At 44.3% G+C, this 22,940-nt stretch overlaps 2 protein-coding genes across 2 annotated transcripts in view; both read right to left on the bottom strand.

Annotated features, from left to right (window-relative positions):
• Positions 1–14,964, bottom strand: part of iqsec2b (IQ motif and Sec7 domain ArfGEF 2b) — a gene marked incomplete at both ends in the record, with an annotated part of 42,091 nt that extends 27,127 nt beyond the window's left edge. Inside the window, one exon of the mRNA XM_083975268.1 lies at positions 14,432–14,964. Within this exon, the coding sequence (XP_083831394.1) occupies positions 14,432–14,964 (533 nt within the window). The remainder of the gene's footprint in view (positions 1–14,431) is intronic.
• A 1,212-nt stretch (positions 14,965–16,176) lies between these two features.
• Positions 16,177–22,940, bottom strand: part of magixb (MAGI family member, X-linked b) — a gene marked incomplete at both ends in the record, with an annotated part of 69,282 nt that continues 62,518 nt past the window's right edge. The window contains one exon of the mRNA XM_083974671.1: positions 16,177–16,418. Coding sequence (XP_083830797.1) covers positions 16,177–16,418 — 242 coding nt within the window. The remainder of the gene's footprint in view (positions 16,419–22,940) is intronic.

Raw genomic sequence — 22,940 nt, 5'->3', positions numbered from 1 at the left:
CTTTAAAGTGACAACGAGGAGTTTTGGAAAGCAAAGTGTTTTCACACTACATTTCCCATGAGCCTCTGCACGCACTGTGAAATTCTTGGACCAGTGCAAGACGGACAAAAGTGAAAACATTTGCCAAGAATGTTTTCATTGATCAAGAATGAAAGTCGGAGGTTTGAAGACGATCAGATACCATCGTAGTTCATAAATGGCGATCCGGCGGCGTTATTCCCATGACTCGCCGGGCAGCGTCCATGAAACCGAAAGTAGGAAATGCAGGGTGAGTCGACCACTAAATAATAATCACAATAACAATAAAGACAAAACGATGTATTTATAGAAAACGGACCCATTAACAAGTGCGGGTAACGTAGATTCATCCACATTAATATGAGACTCTTTTATAACCAAATACAAACTCCTCTGGGGGATCTTTAACTCGACTCTGAATGTGAAGAAGACTCTGGAGATTCCTGCACTGAGCTGCTGTTAGCTGAGTTTAAGGGTGACTAACCAGAGGAGGGGGAAATGAAAGTGTTTAAGGATATAATCATGTAGGTGGAGCGTTTGCTTAGTACAGACGATAAAAAAGTCCCAATTAAAAAAAGAAAAAAAAAGAGAGAGAATAAAGCTGCTATGGGCTATTTTAAATAGGACTGTGTGGAACAGGAGCTTCTTGTTCGTTTTCTATTTTTAAAGATTACGCTGCCACGGCGGCGAGATGAGCAGAGTTTGAGGCTTAAATTGCGAGAAGAGGAAAACGTACAGTTAGTATCTGCTGTCAAGATGTGACCTGCATGTGACTGGTTAATTCCTCTTTCATTAGGGCTCTGCAGAGGAAACACCGCGAACACATGAACCCTCTGACCTGCTCAGCTTCAGATGGAGATGTGAGGAGAGGCAGAGGTGCTGTTATGTAAGAGATTGTGCTTGTACACACACACACAGACACACACAACACACACATACACTGTGTGGTCTCTCACTGCCAAGATTTGTATTTCTTTTCTTTTCTTTTTTACCAGCAGTAACTGATTCCTCCTGTGAGAGTGCAGCATCCCCCAGTGTGGTGCTGAGTGTTGACAGGCTCATCTAGGAACTGAATTCTGTTTCATGATACAGTTTACGCATTAATCCCACAGTGCACACACACACACACACACACACACACACACACACACACACACACACACACACACACACACACACACACACACACACACACACACACACACACACACACACCTTCCTCCTCTTCCTCCTCCTTTTTTTACTCCTCCATAGAAAAACAAACACACATGATGCTACCCACACACACTCTCACTGTGCAGCTACATCTCTCTGTGTGTGTTTTGTTAGCATTTTAGCACAGTGACAATGATGATGACAGATGAAGATGTGAATAGAGATATAACCTCAGAGGGGTGTGTTGTATATTCTCCAAGTCAAAAATCAGAACCAACACCAAATTAAGATGTACAACGGTAACAGCTGTCAATCTCTGACTGTTATTTGCTGATATTTGTATATTTTAAAGCCCCAGTATGTAACTTATTTGGCTTTTTATTAGCAAAAATCAAATATGTCTTTCATAAATACGTATTTCACTGAAGTCGAATCACACCCGCATACAAATGAAAGCTTTCTCGTACCTTAGAATGAGTTGTTACAAGTCGTTACAAATAACATAAGTGGGCGACGCACCGAACCGAGGCGGCCATGTTGCATCGCCATTTTTTTTTACGTTCAGTGGCAGCGTGACCGTAGGTAACCACGGAAACTCAGCGGAGCTGTGGGCTCGGCCTGTTGAAACTGTCACCACTGTGTAGTGTGAGGAAGGACGGAGGCACTGGTGTTGCATTCAGGTGCAGTCAGGCAGACGGCCGTCGGCAAACCAACCGGATGTCATTTTACTCCACGAGAGAAAGACGGTAAAACGTGGGTCAGGTAAACAATACGACATCACCATGACAACATATTGTCACGCCTGTATTGTTTTGCCTCGTGCTGGCGGACCACTTGTTTACATAGACTTGTTTATCCTGTTACATGCAGCGTCTGTTGTCTGTCTGACGTCTGCCCGATTTCACGTGAATGCAACATCAAGAATACGTTCCGATATGCAACCGCACCGCTAGATGGGGGGAATTCCTACACATTATACCTACCTTTAAGACCTTGCCTAGCTGATCTAATTTCTAATGTAAAATGAGGCGACATGTCAAGACCGAAATAAACTAAACTAAACTAAACTAGAAAAAAAAAAAGATATGAATCAAGGTTTGAGAAATATTTGTGAAGAGCAGAGAAGAGCAAAGGCTCAAAAGGCCAAAAGAAAAAAAAAAGTGGTACATTGGGAGAACGTGTGAGGTGGCGTATATTTAAAGCAGTGAGTTGACAAAAGGCTGGAGGCAGGAGGAAGAGTGGGAGGAGAGAGAGAAAGAGAGAGAGAGAGCTACATGAGAGTGGGAGAGGGTGAATAACGGAGGAGTGCAAGGGTGAAAATAATCAAGAGAGAAGAAGGACAGCGATGGGAAACGGAGACAGGATGTGGAGTGATGATGGTGGTGATGATGAGGAGGAGCGCTGCTGGAGTCAGTGTTTCCTCGAACCTGTGCAGCAGCAGCAGCAGCGGGGTGTGTGTGTGTGTGTGTGTGTGTGTGTGTGTGTGTGTGGGGGCGTCGGCGTGTAGGTGAGTCTATGTATAGACGAAGGAGCGAGCGAGGAAGAGTGGGAGCGAGGCGCACATGCAGCGATCACAGGAAGAAGAAGAAGAGGAAGAAGACGACATCATCGGCTGTGTGTGTGTGTGTGTGTGTGTGTGTGTGTGTGTGTGTGTGTGTGTGTGTGTGTGTGTGTGTGTGTGTGTGTGTGTGTGTGTGTGTGTGAAGCAGCAACAAAAACAAAGTGTAGGTAGCTTTATAATCTGAAAATACAAACAAAACGTGCCACAAGCGACTTCACGTCTTCATCATCATCACCCCCCTTTTCTCCTGTATGAGCTCAGAGTGTGGGAGCCGAGCGACTGCGTCATCATCGTCACTCCACCCGCCCGACTCCAACCGACTCCTCGCCGACAAACAAACAAACGCACACACACACACACACACCCCATAGCCACACATGCTGCGTCGCCGCCTAAAGTTAAGTGTGTTTTTCTTTTTTCTTTCTAATAACACAGCCCCACATCCCCTCCTTTCCCTCCACTCTTTCTCCTTTCACCAGCTCTTCCATGTGCAAACCCCCCCCCACCACCCCTCCTTACACACACACACACATCCACCATCCACAGCGAGCTTGAGTCTCCTGCTGCTTGGCAACAGTGCGGACTGCCTGTGTGGGCGTTTTGGCGTTGAGTGCCAGGCGAAAAGCACTGACAAGGAGGGGCAACAGTTACAGTTACGACTCGACTACGCAGCAGCACCAGGCACCTGCTGTACCCTGTGAGTGTGCATGAGTGTGTGTGTGCATGTGTGTGTGCATGTGTGTGTGTGTGTGTGTTGGACTTGAACTGGATATGATTCACCCAGTGAAGAACAATTAGACTTCATTTGAATGTGAAGTGGGAGTAGCACAGAAGGAGTAATTCAAGAAAATGATCCTCTCAGATCAGATCACCACGGGGACGGGAAGGGGTTTTTATAGGACTGCCAAGTCTGAAAACAGATCCAGAGGTTATGAAACATGATTTAATGGTTCCGCAGTTGTCGACCAGAGATTGAAAAAACTTTTCAATGAAAAACAGAAAGAGAAAGAGAGAGAGAGAGAGCAGGTACGGTAACCTGTGATTAATAACAGAGAACGGCACTCATCCGTCTTCAACACGTCTCCTCCATCCCCATCAAGCCGTCATTCAATCCTGCTTCTGTCTTTCACCCTCCTGCTCCCGCTCCCACTCCTACCCTCTCTCTCCATCTCTCTCCATCTCTCTCTCTTCCTCTCTCTATTCTGTGTCTCTCGCCCACAGAGTTCTTCACAGAAGAGCTCGCAGCGTTCCCACGGTAACCAGTCTCCCTATTCTGCTCCACAGAAACGTGTGTGTATGAGTGTTTGACAAACATCCCGCCTCAAAAAGTGCCACTTATCTGCATTTTCTTTTTAAAAAAAAAAGAAAAAAAGAAATGAAGTGAAGGGCAGTGAATGGAGTCACAGGCAGAGAAACGATGGAGCAGCAGCAGCCGTGTTAATGAAACTATGACCTATACAGTGTGGATGCTGAGGAGCAAGGGGCGTCATTTATGGGGGGATGGTTCAACATTTTGGCAAATTGGCCCATTGCCATAATCCCTATAGTCATAGCAGTAGGTTCGTTACCTTTAATTGTCGGTGCAAGCTATTTTTAGAACGGCGGAGCAGAGCCGTGAGCTGCTCAGAGCTACGCTACGGAGGCTCATGGGATTTCTTGGTTTCCCTCATCAAACTCATCAAATACACAATCCAACAACTCCACAACGCTCTGGTGGACAAGTTGTGACCTGCACATTCACCACGCTATGAGATAATAACAGAACGGTACGAGACAGAGTTGTTTTAGAGGTAAATACAGAGACTGCTTGATGAAAAACTGTCCCTGAAGGCAACGTCCATCAGCGGTTTTGCATGAATTTACCTCTAAAACAACTCTGTCTGGTAACGTTGTGTTATTATCTCATAGCGTGGTGAATGTGCAGGTCACAACTTGTCCACCAGAGCGTTTTGGAGTTGTTGGATTGTGTATTTGATGAGTTTGATGAGGGAAACCAAGAAATCCCATGAGCCTCCGTAGCGTAGCTCTGAGCAGCTCATGGCTCTGCTCCGCCGTTCTAAAAACAGCTTGCACCGACAATTAAAGGTAACGAACCTATACTCCATAGGCGAATTTGCCAAAATGTTAAAACATCCCTTTAACAACAAAATAAAATATATTATGTTAAATAATGGTGTTCAATGACTGAAATACCTTTTACTACTGTAACAAATATGGAAATGACAAAATAAAGAGGTAAATTAGCCTTCTCCTTTTATCAAAGTTAATGATTTTGTACTCTTCCTCGCATTGGGACACATTTACATTTACATTGTTGCTTAAAAAAAAAAAGGAAAACCTAATATGGGCAGAGATCTTATGATTAACCAAAGTTACGCCCTGCTTGCTGAGGAGTGATGTAAGGAGTGAGTAGGGAATGATGGGATCCACAGTGATGTTTAACCCGCCAATGAGCGGCCGGCGGGCTCGGCGCTGTGCCCACCTCTCTAATAACAAAGCAGCAGCGCCAACCTCTGTGTTAATTTACCACTGGACACACAGCTGCAGATTTAAGACAAAGCAACAGACGAGAGAGAAGGAGGAGGAGGAGAAGGAGGAGGAGGGAGTTGTGCCAGGATCAAGATTTGTAGCTGCTTCCCTCAACCTCCACTTCCACCGCCATCATCATCATCGTCATCCACCACACCCCGGAGTGAGGTGAAGGAGCTGGAGCTGAAGGTGGAGGTGGAGGAAGATGAGTAGATGGAAATGCAATATTGCAACTGCCTAGAGGACGGCAGCTTTACAGTTTCCACAGCAACTATAACTCTCACAGCCAGAGCTCGGGGTCCAAGGACATTTCACTCTCTGTGAAAAACCCAACAACTTCACACCACCACCACCACCACCACAGCTACAGCTAGACAACAAGTCTCCTCTTGTCTCCTCTCCAGGTGACGGCCGGTGACCGTAGATAGTGACGATGGTGAATCTAGAATAGCTGTCGACAAGCAGGTGAGACGTGTGGAATGAGAGAGGCGAGGTCAGAGCATCTGGAGGCACAATAACAACTCCTCAGGTCATGTTGTAGACCAGGGATGTCAAACATTGGCAGGAGGACCAAAACCAGCCCGCCAGAGGGTCCAATTCGGCCCGTGGGATGAATGAGTGTGAAAATTACATAGAAGACGAGAAGAAGGAGGCATAATGTTGTTGAAATTGCACAGATTTTTCTTGGGAAATTTCAGGTTGTTCATAATGTTTCGTAAAAGAATAGTTATGTAAACATTTTAAAGGGATAGTTCAACATTTTTGGCAAATTGGCCCATTGCCATAATCCCTATAGTAGGTTCATTACCTTTAATTGTCGGCTATTGTCAGAGCAGAGGCGCAAGCTGCTCAGAGCTACGCTACGGAGGCTAATGGGATTTCTTGGTTTCCCTCATCAAACTCATCAAATACACAATCCAACAACTCCAAAACGATCTGGTGGACAAGTTGTGACCTGCACATTCACCACGCTATGAGATAATAACAGAATGTTACCAGACAGAGTTGTTTTAGAGATAAATTCATGCAAAACCGCACATTTGATGAGTTTGATGAGGGAAACCAAGAAATCCCATAAGCCTCCGTATAGCGTAGCTCTGAGCAGCTCACGGCTCTGCTCCGCCGTTCTAAAAACAGCTTGCACCGACAATTAAAGGTAACAAACCTACTGCTATGACTATAGGGATTATGGCAATGGGCCAATTTGCCAAAATGTTGAACTATCCCTTTAATTGTGTACTTCTTTGCACTAAAACAAAAGGAAAATTTAGGGTTCTCATTATTTATAGGTTATAAATGCTTATTTTACTGGTCTGGCCGACTTGACATCACATTGCGCTGTATGTGGCCCCCTGAACTAAAATACAAAAATAAGTTTGATATGCCTATGAATAACTATGAATCTTTTCTGCTTCTACATGTGATGTGCATGTTAAGTTTGTGCACTGTGCTGCTGAATATGACCATCTGCAAAGAGAGAGAGAGACAGCGCCAAGGTCAGTGGTCAGTCTACATCGGGGAGGGAGGGAACGCAGCCAGGGCCTCATATTGCATCAGGCCACGTTTACCGGAAAATAAAATACGTGTCCTCATGAATCCTGAGGAACCTGTGGTTAAATATAATGATTTTTAAAAAAAAATAACTAAAAAAAAAAGGAGTATGATGATGATATTTTGTGAGCACACGCTGCTGTATGAAGCCATGAACGCTCACTTCACTCAGAAATGACGAGTAGAAAGCAGCAAAAAACACACCACCCACACACACTTGCCTCCCACACACACACACGCACACACACACATCCATCATTTAAATTTACATCAACCTAAACGACATCGCACTGAATCATTAGCAACAGTGTGATATTTTACTTCTAGCACGATTTGAACATTATTTAAAACCACTACTTAGAAAAAAACCCACACAAAAACAAGACTGCGATCAGGTTCTTGAGGAAAAACAGCAGCTGCAGCTGTGTTACTGTGGTTTTTTGTTGTTTTTTTCTTCTAGAAAGTCCTGCCGAGTCCACAGAGAATAGATTTCCTCCCATCACATCACACAGACCGTTCGGAGCAGGTCAGTACAGGCTCAGCTGAACGAACCCACACATTCGCCCGAGGCCGGTTTTCTTTCTCTAAGTTGTATCTGCACATCTTCAGCTGCTCGGCTATAGGATGTAAAACACAGGAGGAGAAGGTGCTTAAACTCCACATACACACACACACAAACACACATACACACACACACAAGCAAGCGCGATATTAGCGAATATTCAATTGACCTAAATGGAGAAAAAAAAATAGCTGTGATTTCAGTGACGAGCAGGAAAAAGAAGGAGCGGGTGAGAAAAGAAGGGGAAGAGAAAGAGAGAATAGCACAAAAGTAATTTCTGCAGCTTCTCTGAGTCATATCTGCAGCAGTGGGAAACAGAAACAGCGAGGGGGAGAGCGTGAGTGTGAGTGTGTGTGTGTGTGTGGGTATGTGATAGAGAGAGACAGAGAGAAAGAAAGAGAGAGAGAGAGAAGGAGTGGGGGTTGTGAAAAGGGGGGGGGGGTTATGTGTAGTAGATCTTGACAGAAATTAGCAAAATGAAGCTCGTCACTGCTCCAGAAACAGAATTAATGTCAATTTGTGAGAGAGCAGAGCAGAGCAGAGGCCTACGGTGGGATGGATGGATGGATGGATGGATGGATGGATGGATGGATGGATGGATAAATTTATCATTTTCTGATCGAAATTGCAATTTTAGACAAAAAGCTGCGATTTTTTGCAGTGCTCCTGACTGACTGTTGTTAAGACAGTTCATACATATGTTGATGTGACATTACACTGAGCGTTTAACATGTAAAATGTTAATGAAAATTAGATTATACCACTACTAGTACACGCCCCCACTACTTAACTTTAGTTTTCTTTCTTGCATGATTAGAGCAATGGCATTTAATGTTTTATGATATAATTTTCTGTCATGTTTGTAAATGTTACTGTACATTATGAATATCGCACTGAAGCTTGATTTGAAGAAAATCGGGAATCAAATCGAAATATCTGCCAGAAAAATTGCAATTAGATATTTTCCTAAAATCGTTTAGCTCTAATGGACGGATGGATGGATGGATGGATGGACGGATGGATGGATGATTAGAGACACAAGCACCTTCACCGTCTCTTCAGAGGCGAGTGAAGAAGGGCAAAGACGACTCTCCTTCCTTCCTTCCTTTATATAATGTTATATAATAACACTGTCCTGACTTCCAGCACCACAGGGGGTTGGGTGAGGGGGCGAGGGGGGGTGAGGCGGGTGAGGTGGAGGGGTGAAGTGGGGGGGGGTGGAGGCTGTCACCGAGTCCTCTGGCTGCCCCGGCTTCTCATCCTGTGAGCTGCATGAGCTGCACAGCTGCATGTAAATAAAGCACATAATGAAGGATGCAATCTTGCAGCCGTGCAGAGAAGAACAGGAACGGTCAAATCACTGGGACACGGTGGCGACGGCCTGCGTGCATGTGTGTGTGTGTGTGTCGGTGGGGGCTGCAGGGTCACATTATCTGTCTAATAATGGACGTCTCAGGTGATATCCTGCAGTGCACACATATACACTCACCAAAAAAATAAGAAAAAGACACACCAATCACACATATATGCTCAGCAGTAATTATCACCCCTGGGCCAGTGGTAATTATACTCTGGTCACACTAATTAATCTCTCATGCACTCTAATATGTGTGTGTGTGTGTGTTGTGTGTGTTGTGTGTGTCTACCTCCCTCTTTCACAGGTTTTTATATAAAGATGCACACACACACATATGTATACACAAAAAAAATGCACTTGCACGACCTCTCTCCCAAAATAACAACAAAAAAACATCTGCCGTGCTCACAGCGAGCTGCGGCGATGCCCTCAACCCCGCTGCCTCTTGGAGAGGAGGAGGAGGAGGAGGAGGAGGAGGAGGAGGAGGAGGAGGAGGAGGAGGAGGAGGAGGAGGAAGGACTTGACGTCAAATATACTTCATCCCCCAACCCCCCCCCGAAGGCCTCCGACTCTCACATTGTTCACACTGCCATTAACAGGAGGAGAGGAACCAAACATTCGGGACAGCTGTTTGTACGGCGCGCCGCTGGGAGCAACAACAGGAGAGGAGGGAGGGAGGGAGAGGGGGGCAACTTTGTTTTGATGCAGTTGCTGCACGCATGGATACAAAAATTATTTAAAAAAAAAAAAAAAAAAAAAGAAAGAGGGGGCTCGGGGGCGGGCAAGTTTATTCAACTTCCTTGTTCAGGAAAAAGAAAATTGCCGAGCTGTGTGATTCACAGAAAGCAAAGAGCATAGATGAGGAGTTCGCCCGCTGGAGGAGCAAAACAACTAATTGACCCTGTTGGCCTTCTGATTGGTCTGCTGATCCACCAATCGGAGCGCTTCTCCCCATGTCACGTGTTGCGCAGCATTCTAAGGTTGGACAACCCTGGGATAAAACCCTATGAAACTAGATAGGGAGACAGCAATTTTTTCGGCAAAACTACTTTATAATTTTTCAATATGGTTCAAATGTGCCTGGGGTTCCCGCAATGGCGACTCAGGATATCTGGAGTCATTTTTATCCCATTCCCCAAACCCAAGACATCAATAAACATACTTGCAAACGTAACATTACTGTTGCTAATGTCTTTTGAACTTTGTGAAGTTTTACGAGAAGAAACGGGAGATTGGCGGAGATTAAAGGGATACGCCAACTTTTTTTTTCATGTCTTGCCTCACTCCCGAGTCCATGACCAGCAGATAGACACCATCCTTTCCACTGTACGTGCAGTAACAAGGGAGATACGGGCAGAGCTGGCACACAGCTAATTAGCTTAGCTCAAACACTGGAAGTGTATAGGTAGTGTTAGCCTGCCTCCACCTAAACTCATCAGAGAAACTCTTCAGCAACTCTAAACGGAAACCGGCGGGCCGATCTTCGTCTCAGAGCTGACAAAACTCTCCCGTAAGGCATCTTGAGCTGTCAAATGCCGCTAACGGGACGAGATCGGTCAAAACGGAGGGTTCAAGCAAAGACGGTTTATTTTGGTTCAAGCTAGCTACATCGAGGGTAGGTTAGCTTCCTATTTCAAAGTAAAAGCACAAATTCTATCGTCATGGTTTTCTGTATGTAAAGGGCAACGGGTGTTTTATTTTGTGAAAGTAACTGGAAGTGCGTTGGTCACAACAGCTAGCTTGAGTAGCGCCGAATTCATCCGAACAAAATTGTAAACAGCTGGTATTTAGACAAATTAACGACACACTGCTGATCTAAATGGCTACTTTCTCGCCTCAAAATGTTTGAAATGTCGATAAAGTGATATATATAAGAGTTTAGAGTTAAAATGAAATCAGCTTCTGACAGCTGATTTCAGCTCGGGTAGGAGGCAGGCTAACACTACCCATACACTTCCAGCGTTTGAGCTAAGCTAATTACGGGCGATACGGCTCTATCTCCCTTGTTACTGCACGCACAGTTGAAAGGATGGTGTCTATCTGCTGGTCATGGACTCGGGAGTGAGGCAAGACACGAAAAAAAAATGTTGGCGTATCCCTTTAAATCTGCCTAATTTTCAATGGTTTCCAATGGGAGTTAACCCTTTCCGTGACCATTATTGTTTGTCCAACCTAGCAACAGTAACCGTGGAGGGCGGGACTTGACAAAGGGTCGATTGGACAAAAACAAAGACGCCTCAGCTTCTCTCATCTCCCTCTCTACCTCCCTCAATCCTTTCCTTCCATCCTTTCCCTCCCTCCCTCCCTCACTCACACACCCTGTTGACAGATGGCAAACCAGTGTGTGTGTTCCACCTTGTCTCTTTTAGACTGAAGCACGCTGAGTAAGGTCGCTCAGTCACTTTCCTCCCCCTTGTCGTCCCCCCATCTACCCACATCTTTCCTTCTGTCTGTGCCTCTGATTGGAGCCATATTTAGAGCATCGTGGCGCTCTGGTGATGAGGAAACGCATGTCGTTGTGGCCGTTTCTGTTGCTGTTTGTGTGATCCATTATTAAAGGAGGAGGGTATCGGCTGCTGACCTCAGCTAACAGGCCAGTTTTTGTTTTTTTTTGGGCCCAGGCTGAGTCACCGTCCGACAGGGACAATATGGCTCCACTGTGCGGGTGACTCTTTATTAAATGTGACACTTCATATGATACGCTTGTCTGAGCCTGGATCCAAAGTCAGCTGCAGGCCGTGTTAATTCCTACGGGCAATTAACAAGAGGAAAGGAGAGGGAGAGGGAGAGGGAAGGAGGGAGGGAGGGAGGGAGGAAGATCTACATTTGCATTGCAATTCGTCACTACATTCAACACCCACATTTGTGTGCTTCTGTGTAATGACTAAGTCAACACCAGGGACGATGAGAGGAGGAGGAGGCCACAGAGACTCAGAGACAGAGAGAGAGAAAGAGAGAGGGGAGAAGAAAAGACAGCGCTAATCGATAGGGGATTTTGTAAAGGCAGCAGCGTCAGTCACTGATCAGGGAACTGAGACCGTTAGGAAAACAGACAGCGAGGAAAAAAAGAAACAACAGTGATGATGACTGCTCAGATCAGTGTGCTGTGCGCGGGGGGAATGTGATCATATGCACAACAAGGCCCAGTGGTTTCTTTTTTGGTAGCTAAGACTGCAACAGTATATTTCACTCACTGTGTACTTTTTTTTTTCTTTTTTGCACATGAATTACTGCCTACTCACAAAGCTTAATGCTTCCAGAACAAAACTCAACCCATGTGTGTGTTTGTGTGTGGTGAAGTAAAAGTGAAGACAGATGCACTCGTCGTTTGCCAAAGCTGTGTTCGCAGGACTCTAAACTTCAGGTCAGTCTTGAGTTTTTTGTTTTGGTTGTTTTTTTTTAGGGGAAAGGAGTCTTAAAGGGATAGTTCAACATTTTGGCAAATTGGCCCATTTGGTTTGTTACCTTTAATTGTTGGTGCAAGCTGTTTCTAGAACGGCGGAGCAGAGCCGTGAGCTGCTCAGAGCTACGCTACGGAGGCTCATGGGATTTCTTCGTTTCCCTCATCAAACTCATCAAATACACAATCCAACAACTCCAAAACGCTCTGGTGGACAAGTTGTGACCTGCACATTCACCACGCTATGAGATTAATAACAGAACGTTACCAGACAGAGTTGTTTTAGAGGGAAATTCATGCAAAACCACTGATGCACGTTACCTTCAGGGACAGTTTTTCAGCAAGCAGTCTCTGCATTTACCTCCAAAACAACTCTGTCTGGTAACGTTCTGTTATTATCTCATAACGTGGTGAATGTGCAGGTCACAACTTGTCCACCAGAGCGTTTTGGAGTTGTTGGATTGTGTATTTGATGAGTTTGATGAGGGGAAACCAAGAAATCCCATGAGCCTCCGTAGCGTAGCTCTGAGCAGCTCGCGGCTCTGCTCCGCTGTTCTAAAAATAGCTTGCACCGACAATTAAAGGTAACAAACCTACTCCTAAAATTATAGGGATTATAGCAATGGGCCAATTTGCCAAAAATATTGAACTATCCCTTTAACTCTTCCTTAGAGCCCAATCATCCTACAGTAAAGGAGAGTGAAGGAGAAAAGAAAAGAAACGCACTCTTTTAGCCAACAGTGGGTGGATTTTTTTCTTTTCCCTACAGGAGGAGCTTTCACTGGTCCTGAAAGTTCACAGCACCATAAAAAAAATAATTTAAAAAAGCCTCCCTCCCCTCCCAGCTTTCCTCAGCTTTCCACTACTATGCAACTCCTACGCGCCTCACATAATAGACTTCTGTGATCATTACTCAAATCCAACCTTCTGCAGGGCGAAATTACACACAGCACGATAAAATGGACACCTTGAGCACTTATCATATTTTTTTTTTACCCATAATCCTCGAGAGGGGGGGTTTTGCATATCTCCTCCTCATGGCGGTTGGACGGTGTATTAAAAATATCCTTTTTCCAAGGTTTTAGTGCCATTACTGCGAGGATTATATCTGTGATGACGACTACAATACAGCAGCTCTGTCATTACGACGTGAAGCTTATAGCACATGAACATCCAGATGTTACAGTACGCACACGGTGCTCGTCATCAGCCGCCACCTTTTCCGATCCAATCCGATACTGATACCCGTTACCGATCCAATAATACTACTGTTGAATTAATGAATGAACCGTATACGTTGCCTTGTGAGTGAAGGCATCAGGCTTGACATAAACATTTAGCCTTGTTTACAAAAAAGGTAACAAATTAACACAGATATAAATGTACTTAACCCTCCATTGACCCAATCTGTTCCCTTCCTCCATCCTTCCTTCTTTCCTTCCCTTCATCCTTACTTCTTCTTCCTTCCTCTTTTGATCCAATTGACCTGATCTGTTCCCTCCCTCCATCTATCTTTCCTTCCTTTTCCCCTTCCTTCTTTCCTCCCTTCTTGCTTCCTTCCTCTTCCTTCCTTGAATGAATCTGTTCCCTCCCTTCATCTTTCTTTCCTTCCTTTTTCCCTTATTCCTTCCTTCTTTCTTTCCCTTCTTCCTACCTTCTTCTTCCTTCCTTGAATGAATCTGTTCCCTCCCTCCTTCTATCTTTCCTTCCTTTTTCCCTTATTCCTTCCTTCTTTCTTTCCCTTCTTCCTACCTTCTTCTTCCTTCCTTGAATGAATCTGTTCCCTCCCTTCATCTTTCTTTCCTTCCTTTTTCTCTTCCTTCCTTCTTTCCCTTCTTCCTACCTTCCTTCTTCTTCCTTCTTTGAATGAATCTATTCCCTCCCTCCTTCTATCGTTACTTCCTTTTCCCCTTCCTTCTTTCCTCCCATCTTTTCCTTTGTCCATCCTTCCTTCTTTCCTCCCATCTTTTCCTTTGTCCATCCTTCCTTCTTTCCCTTCGTCCTTCCTGCCTTCCTTCCATCCTTCCTTCTTTCCTTCCTTCCTTCCTTAACCCAGGAGGACAACAAGTTTACATTAGCAGCAAAAAGAAATAAATAACAGTAGATCACTGTAACTGTATTGCTGTGTATGATATTAATAAAACAGAAATGACTGGATCGGAAAGCCGGATCGGCCTCATTCATATCCGATATCCGATCCGGCCCAGGTATCGGATTGGTGCATCTCTACCTGAATTTATGATACAACACTTCACACTTTCATCATCACCTACAGTAGCCTACTTGGCGAGGACTTACTTTCTGCGTAAGGTGGCGCTGGTGTTGGTGTCGGTGCTGTCGGTGCGTTCCAGTCGGTCTCGCTCCGTGGTGTTGGAGCCGCACGACAGGCCTCGGGTCAGCCTGGTGTGGGTCCGCCGCTCCCTAACGCCGCCGCCACCGCCGGGCCCGGCAGCTGTGGCCGATCCAGCTGTGGCCGATCCAACCACTGCTGCCGCCACGCTACCATTCCCACTGCCAACGCCAACGCTACCAACCGTAGCAGCAGCAGCAGTGGTGGTGCCATGATGGATGGGCAGGGACAGAGGCTGGCTGTGGTTCTGGTTGTGGTTCTGGTTTTGATCCGGTGTGGTGTCCGATCCGCCGCCGCCACCGCCGCTGCCGCGCTCCTGCCTGAGGTCCTGGTTCTCCTGGCTGACGCGGTCCAGCTGCCCCTCCAGCTCCTCGATGCGGCGCCGCTGCGTCTCCAGCAGCTTGGCCTGGCTCTCGATGATGTTGTTGAGCTCCAGCAGGTACTCCACCGCCCGGTTGGGGCTCTCCGGGCTGGTCTCCATGCCTCTGCGGGCGCTGGTCTCCATGCCCCCCCCTGTCGCCAACGGTTTCGATCCGCCCCCCCCACCAGCCCTGATGAGTGGGGGGGAGGGAGGGACCGGCGAGGGGCTCTGATTGGAGGACGGACTATGAGCTCTTTTTAGTTGTGTTCAGAAACAAGGAAGTCACAGAGATTTTTTTAAGAGGTGGAAAGAAGTTCAGAGCGACTACATATCCACCCCGACCCCGAGGGCAGAGATGAGCATCACAGCATCTTAGTGGCGTTTAGAAAGAAAAAAGAAAAACATAGAAACACCGAGAAGAAAGTAGGAAGAATGAAAAGAAGCTGAAGACGGTTTTATCCCCTGAAGTCACCGCTGCCATCGTCGTGGTCGAATCGGCACGGAGCAGTCCAGGTGTCTGGTGATGAATCATGATGAATCTTTAATAATTCATTAACCAAAATGTTATTTTTTTAAAAACAAACTGAGATTGGAGGATGGAGGAGGGGGAGTGGGAGGAGGGGGAGGTAAATGAGGTTTATAATGAACTTTAACTTCCCTGATTCTATAGGGAAATAAAATAGTTTATCCTGAGCTCTGGAGTCTAAACATGTCATTTATACATGAACCTCCAGCTTCATGGGGGAGAGAGGGGAGGAAAGGGGGAGGAGAGGGGGGAGGGGAGGGGGGGGGTGCTGCCGGTTGTGATCTACCGCTAATTATCAGGCACCGTCAATCATTACATAACACAGAAAATGCTTGCTCCCTCCCACGATGAATATCCCCGCAGTCTATCATCGTCGCTTTCAACCCATGGCTCGGCGCGTCCTCAAAGCGCAGAAAGTGAGCGCAGAGCCGCTTCACCCAAGTTCATCGTCGAGGGTCCAGATCCTCTTCTCTGGTCCGACACAACTTACATCCCTCCTCTGCTTTACATTCAGATTAGTTCCCAAAGCGCGTCTCTCTGGGCTTTTTTTCCATCCAAGAAAAACGCAGAGTTTAGGACTTCCACGACGCGCATTCATAAAACTTGGCACCAATAAATAATATTTAGGCTATAATAAAAAAAAAAAAACTCTCCAGAATAAAAAAAAAAGAAAGAAAAAAGAAAGAAATCACAGTCTGAAAGTCTCAATGGGCTGAATGAGATGTTTTAACTGCGCTCATGAAGTGTTTTGCCGCTTTCGATGCTGATCTGAGATCCGTCTAAAAACACACAGGTTGAGTTGTTTCCTACTTATCTGAGGCGAGTTTCCACGGCGTCACATCATCACGTCTCGGGTAAAATCCACGGACAGCGGCTGTTAGTAGCGGCGGGGAGCGTGTGTCTGTCTCTCTGTCGGTGGTGGTGGTGGTGGTGGTGGGGCTCAAACACACGGAGGTTTCGCTCCTTGCGCGTCTGAGCTGCAGCGATGCGTGCGGCTTTTTTCCTCCGGAGCGCATCAGCGTCAAGTTCGACAGCGGCAACACAGCGACTTCCGGGATAGAGGTTTTCAAAATAAAACGACAAGAATAATGCGCAGAAAGTAAGTAGGTGAAAACAAAGAATGCATTCTAAGTTTCTGTAAGCAATAAGAAACCAATGGTGTAGGTTTGTCCTCAACATTGGTAGGGACACGGACACAACATCTTTTTTTGCATACAGTGACGTCATGTGCTAGGACTAAATGCCCTTTTTTTTTTAAAGATAGATAGATATTATTGTTGTCATTGCACAAGCACAAAATTGCGAAATGGTCGCAATCCCAGGTGCAAAAGTATAAATACAGCAGCAATAGAAAAAAAATTTTTTTTAATGTATCCCACACACATACACACCATACATATTGCACATTAGGCCTATATAGAAACTCCCATTATAGGCTACATTATGGGTCAGAGAGGTGCAAACAGCCTGGATTCATAATGGATGTGTGTGTCTGTAATGACACTAATGTAATGATATAGGAAATAAAATAGTAAATTGTCTTACTTTTGATGATGACAGGACTCTGTTGGACACATACATTGTTTCTGTACTGTCCAATGGCTCAGTCAGTTCTCTTCCATCGTCCATGATGTGAAGTGTCCACTGTGGCGGGCTGTTTTAGTGCTTCATTACCAAAAAGTGTTTGACGAGGCCAACATGCTAACATCACTATCGAGATAAGTTAACTATTTGGCACTTGTTGACAAACTGGTGGAGAGAATAGTTTTCTCCTCCGAAAAGATCATGTTATGTCTTTGTTGTCTTTTTAAAGGCTTTACTTTCACTAGCAAATGAGTTCGAGCTCTATGAAAACTGCACCACGCCGCCGCCGCCATGTTGGTTCAAACTGCACGACGACGTACGCAGGTAGGCTACTGTAGCCTACGTAAGCACGTTTTTGTTTTTTGTTTCTACAAAGATGTCAAAGCACAGCCAGATGATTCACTCCTCGTCACGGCCACACGACTGTATCCTGTTAACTCTTTTGTTTTTAATGCACAATCCACAAATGTTATGCTTCTTCTTTACCCTGGGATAGTTTAACAAGGCAGGAAGTTGATCTTGATTTTGTCTTGCTCAGCCAATCAGAGCTCAGAAGCCCTCACCCCCACTGTGATGCAAATATTGGTAGGGACAAATCTGCTCCTTGATGGAAACCAAAATAATGAATTACATTTTTGTGTCATGCATAAAAGTAAAAATGTGTATGGACTGAGACAGATGCATATTTTCAAACGATCTATGAATCTATGATCCTATAGGTCTGTCTTCCTGCTTGATATAAAATGCCTCATTTTCCCGTGTGCATGGCATAGCCTACAGACACACATTTCAAAACAACAAATACTGAGAAATAAGTGATGAGATGAAATAAAATGATTTTAAGTTGAATTGTTTCGTTATCTCATCTAATGTCTTGGGTGTAGGCTATTCGGCCTTAAATGGACATGTAGGCTAAACGTTTCACAATACAGCTTTATAATATTAGCCTATAGTTAGGCTACCTAGGCTACTTTAATTATGTTCTTATCAAGGTAATAAAGAAATACAGTTTTCAACAAAGGATAAGGATAGCCTACCTATTCATAACTTGAATTCAACCATTTTCATTCACTGTTCTGCCTATCAGCCTATCATATAGCTAATAGAGTACAGGTGGTATTTTTTTTTTGAAGGTACAACCGGAAGCTCATTTTGCACCTTTCTCTTGTAGCTTCACAGACTTGAGGGATCCTGTTGAGCGCCTCACAACCCGGGGTGCACAGACATCTCTAAAACAGCAGCAAACACACACACACGGTGAGTGAGGTGTGTTGAACATTTCTCTGTGGCTCAGATTCATGATGAAGTTTTTCTGGAAATGCAGCTGATCTGGGAGCAGCGATGATGTTAGTAGTAGACTGCGGTTTTTATGTTATTGAAGCCTGCGTATCTGAGCTGAGTTGAACAGAAGGATGCGGCTCAGGACAACAGGAGAGAAACACACAGGCCTCAGAGCGATGTTATTTATAGTGGCTGTACTTAAGTGCTCATATCTGAGCCCAGACCCTGTCAATTCCTCTGTGCGTGTGTGTGTTTGTGTGTTATATAGCCCACCATCACACATACACACACACACATGTGAGGCTGCTCGTGCTTCACTGCAGAGGAAACTAATATTAGACCAAGTGAGAGTGAAAGAGAGAAAAGTGGAAAATGTAAAATCCATGTTAGTGCAAAAAGCAGATTTAATAATTGATCTGTGGGGAAAAAATGATCAGACTTTGACCTCTTTCATCCATAACCAGAGTTTTACAGTCTCCATTGTCCTCTGATGTATTCTTTATGCATCTCAGCCTCTTTTTTTTTTGGTTTTGTTTCCTGAACACATATCTAATAGGATCCTCAAAATAATCCCTCTCTCTATTGCTCATTATCCCATCAAATCCCCTCCACTATCACTTCCACTACTACTACATGTAGCCTATTATTTTGCTGCCACCTGCTGTCCATGACGGGGGTTCCCCTGCTGCTCCACAAAAAAAGAAAAAAAAGCAATAAAAGAAAAAAGACATGCATGACCACTGAAGGAAATTGGTTCAGCAGTTTATTTGTAGTTTTATTAGAACGTGTTTACAGTTCAGCCACATAATCCCCTTTAGGAAATGAATGTCTAAAAAAAGAACATTAGCAAACGTTATAAAATAAGTCTCACATATATAGGCTACCAAGCTACTGTGTATGGTCACTGGTTGGTTGGTTGGTTGGTTGGTTGTTTGAGGGTGGGGTGGGGGGGTGCAGGTGCAGTACGCACATCTGGACTGTCCACATCTGGACAGCACAGCAATGCAAACACATGGACAAGGGCAACAACGGCACAGCAGTTCATTTCAGTCCTGTGGTTTTTTGTTAATGGCGGGCACACATGAAGGGGCCGGGGGAAAAGACTTTACAGCATCATCCTCTTTAGATAATTATGGGCTGGTATAACAAAAACAAAACAAAACAAAACGACCAAAAAAAAAAAGGCTTTTAACAGTCTGCGTCTCCAAATGCTAGCATCAATAATAAAACATAATGTTGCTTTTAACATTGAAATAATATGAATCCTCTCAGCGTTATAATATGAAAATGACGTGAAGTCACTCTGTAGTTTTCCTTCCCTTCCCTCCTCATGGCTTGTCTAGAGCAAAAGTATCTGAAAACCTGAGTATTTCCAAAAAGATAATTTCATAGAAAAATAACATCTCACAGTATCCATCCAGCTTGGCTCCTCTAAATTCCCACAACAGAATGTGTAAAAAAAGAGAGCAAAAGAACAATTATGTGCTATTTGATCATCTCAGACTCAACACTGAGCTCAGATTCTGCAGAGGCTCATGATTTGATTCCTTATATATATTCGTGGATTTACAGTAAAGGGGCCCTGTTGTTTTTATGTTTTCTTTTTTTTTCTTTTTCTTTTTGGCATGACTGAAATTCCTAAACGGCTAAACGGCACGCCCACCTCTCGTGTTAGAAACCTCGGAGCAAAGGGTTTTCACAGTAAGAAAAGTCAGTGGTTAGGATAAAGTGGTTTATGTTACCAAGGCAACTGTACGTGGCACGATGGGCACAGCACTCTCTAGAAACTAGACAGTGTTTTTTTTTTTCTTTTTTTTTTCTGTGTTGTTTTGTTCTGACTGCACATACACCATATTATAACAGTACTTGAAATATGCACACCAGATGCATATTTTTGGCATCTTTTGCTGACTTCTGAAGTAGGGTACTGTACGACACTGAGCATCTTAATCCACACTCAAGCAGCATTTTCTTTTTCTTTTTTTTTCTTTTTTTTACAAAACATTCATTTATGAACAGGGCAGGTACAATATAATTCTTAATCTGTTTACACGTCGAGGCCTTCACAAAAGCTATATGTCGTTTCTCATCATCACACAATAATAAATAATCTGAATGTGTAGCTGTTGTATGTAATATATAGATATACTGCATATATTTATATATATATATTTATATATGATGTATTAAAATACAGTAATACATATTAGGGCTTGGCTCCAGTTAGTAGAGTATTTACAATAGGTTCTTCTCTACAAATATTTACAGATTATATATTTCACACCCGCTGTCAAAAGGGATTTGCATTATCACAATCATATATTCCGTTATATTATATAGACATAAAACATTACAAGTTGAGGCAAGTGTCCACATAAGACAAAGAGGATATTGTACAAACACGTTAACGCTGCTGTTTCCTCTCCAGACCGGGTGGACGACGTGGTGGTGGTGCGGTGGATGATGTGAATGAATGAATGGCTGATCGTCTCGGACTGTTGCATTATTATTGCTCAGTGTCTTTATGAGGTATAAGTGAAAGTCTCTGTACATTTTAGAGAGGGAGGGGCGGGGGGGACTTGAGTTAAAGGATGATTACCGTTTTTTACAATCTGGATCTTATTTCTAGTATAAAATACGATCATTTAGATCCAGATAACTTTGGTGTCATTACAAGTCGTTGTGATGAAATGAGCTCCAGCCAAGAGTCGCGTATATCCGTATAATGGAGTCTACAGGGCAGCAGAATGCAGCCTCTAAATAACACATTATCTGCAGAGAAACTCCTTCATTTCACCAATATTTAGTTCTGATAGGCTAGTGCTATTCCCCTCTGAGTCCGGGGTTAGCTGTTATCAACATCCGGGGTCTGTAGGTTGACCTGCTGACCTCTGACCTGGATGATGTCATCTCTGAGCGCCGCGCGGCTCATTCTGATAATAATCATTCTGCTTCGGCGTTCGGGTCCATTTTTATCTCAACTAGCCGGAGCTTTAGTGAGTCCAGGTTGAGGAGAGGAAGCCTGTGGAAGCTGAACTTCATCCAGCTGCTCATTTTGTTCTGACAAGTCGGAAACACACAGAAACTAACCGTAGCATTAGCGGTAGCAACAAGCCGCGCGGCGCTCAGAGATGACATCATCCAGGTCAGAGGTCAGTAGGTCAACCTACAGACCCCGGATGTTGATAACAGCTAACCCCGGACTCAGAGGGGAATAGCACTAGCCTATCAGAACTAAATATTGGTGAAATGAAGGAGTTTTGCAGTGGATAATGTGTTATTTAGAGGCTGCATTCTGCTGCCTCACATTATACGGATATGCGCGGCTCTCGGCTGGAGCTAATTTCGTCGGGAACGACTTGTAATGATGCCAAAGCTATCTGGGTGAGTAAATGATCATATTTTATGCTAGAAATAAGGTCCAGATTGTAAAAAACGGTAATTATCCTTTAAGAGAGGACACTGTGCTGAAGTAGCCAGGAAAGAAGCAGGAAGGTGTGGGTGAGAGACAGGAGGGAGGTGGGTTAAACAAAAGCTGTGCCGACGTCCCAGAAATATCCATCAGAAATGCTGCAAGACGTGAAGAGAGCAGTGCAACATAATGAGGGCGACAGTTGCCCCAGAAAAATAATAATAATAAAAAAAAAACACCCAAAAAATGTTTCCAAAGTTTCCAAAGATTACCATACTGGTGTCATTTACAGGATAAAATGTGATCTCGACATTGAACGTCAGCCAGAGGTCAGCTGTAAAAAGGCACAAAGAATATGACTTCATACTACGACTGTAGATTTCAAAGTGACCAGAGAGAGAGAGAAGATGTTGGTAGTGTGGGTAGCTGCAAGACAAAACAAGTGGAGGTCTTTAAACGCTGTGAGATGGACGACGGAGTCTGATTCTGATTCGTTTTTAATAATTCAACAACTTCAACTTCCTGTTTTCAAAGTCAAGAGGCAGTGCAAACCCCCCCTCCTTCTCCCCCTCCCTCCCTCCCTCCCTCCCAGGGTGCAGATCCGATGTCAGGATTGGTGGGGACACAAAAGTTCTTATCTTTTGCCTCCTCCGACCTTCCCAGATCCCCAGTTCTTCTTCCCATCTTCCTTTTCTCCCAGTGTATGGGACTACTTTATGCATGATTAATTGATATGGATGAATATCAATAAATGGAGTCCTAAGATTGAGGGGATTGTTTCTTTAAAGCCTTTTGATTTCATCAGCGTCTGTGTAGAAACTACCAGTTCATTTGCATCGTAGTGGAGGAGACCAAAGATGGAAGATGGAGTCAGAAATATATTTGTCAAACATTATTTGTTGCACCATTTCAATCATTTCTTTTTAGATGTGAATCTGTGAAGTCTGAAAATACATTTGTTCAATTTTGAATAATTTAGGGCTTTTTAAAGCAGAAGTAAGTGGAATATTTGTGTAAATAATAAATAAATAATAATAATATAATAAATAATATCTTCCGACAGCAATCACTTACATAGAGTGTTTGGTCCGAAACACGGGTCTATCAGTCACTCTGCTCTGCTGTAAGCCGAGGAGAAAACTTTCCTGTATCCTACAACCTTTATCCAATGAGGAGAGAGAACGGCATAAAGGGGCGGTCCTCTCTGTGTGTGCAGCCAAGGGATGCGCGTGAATGTGGTGACGTAGGGACGAGGGCGGGGACTGCTAACTCCATCGGCTGACAGGAAGTTAG

Source organism: Trachurus trachurus (assembly GCF_905171665.1).
Source record: "Trachurus trachurus genome assembly, chromosome: 7".
In the NCBI taxonomy this organism is placed as follows: domain Eukaryota; kingdom Metazoa; phylum Chordata; class Actinopteri; order Carangiformes; family Carangidae; genus Trachurus; species Trachurus trachurus.
The sequence above is the reverse complement of the archived record's forward strand: the minus strand, read 5'-3'. Positions and strand labels throughout refer to the sequence as shown.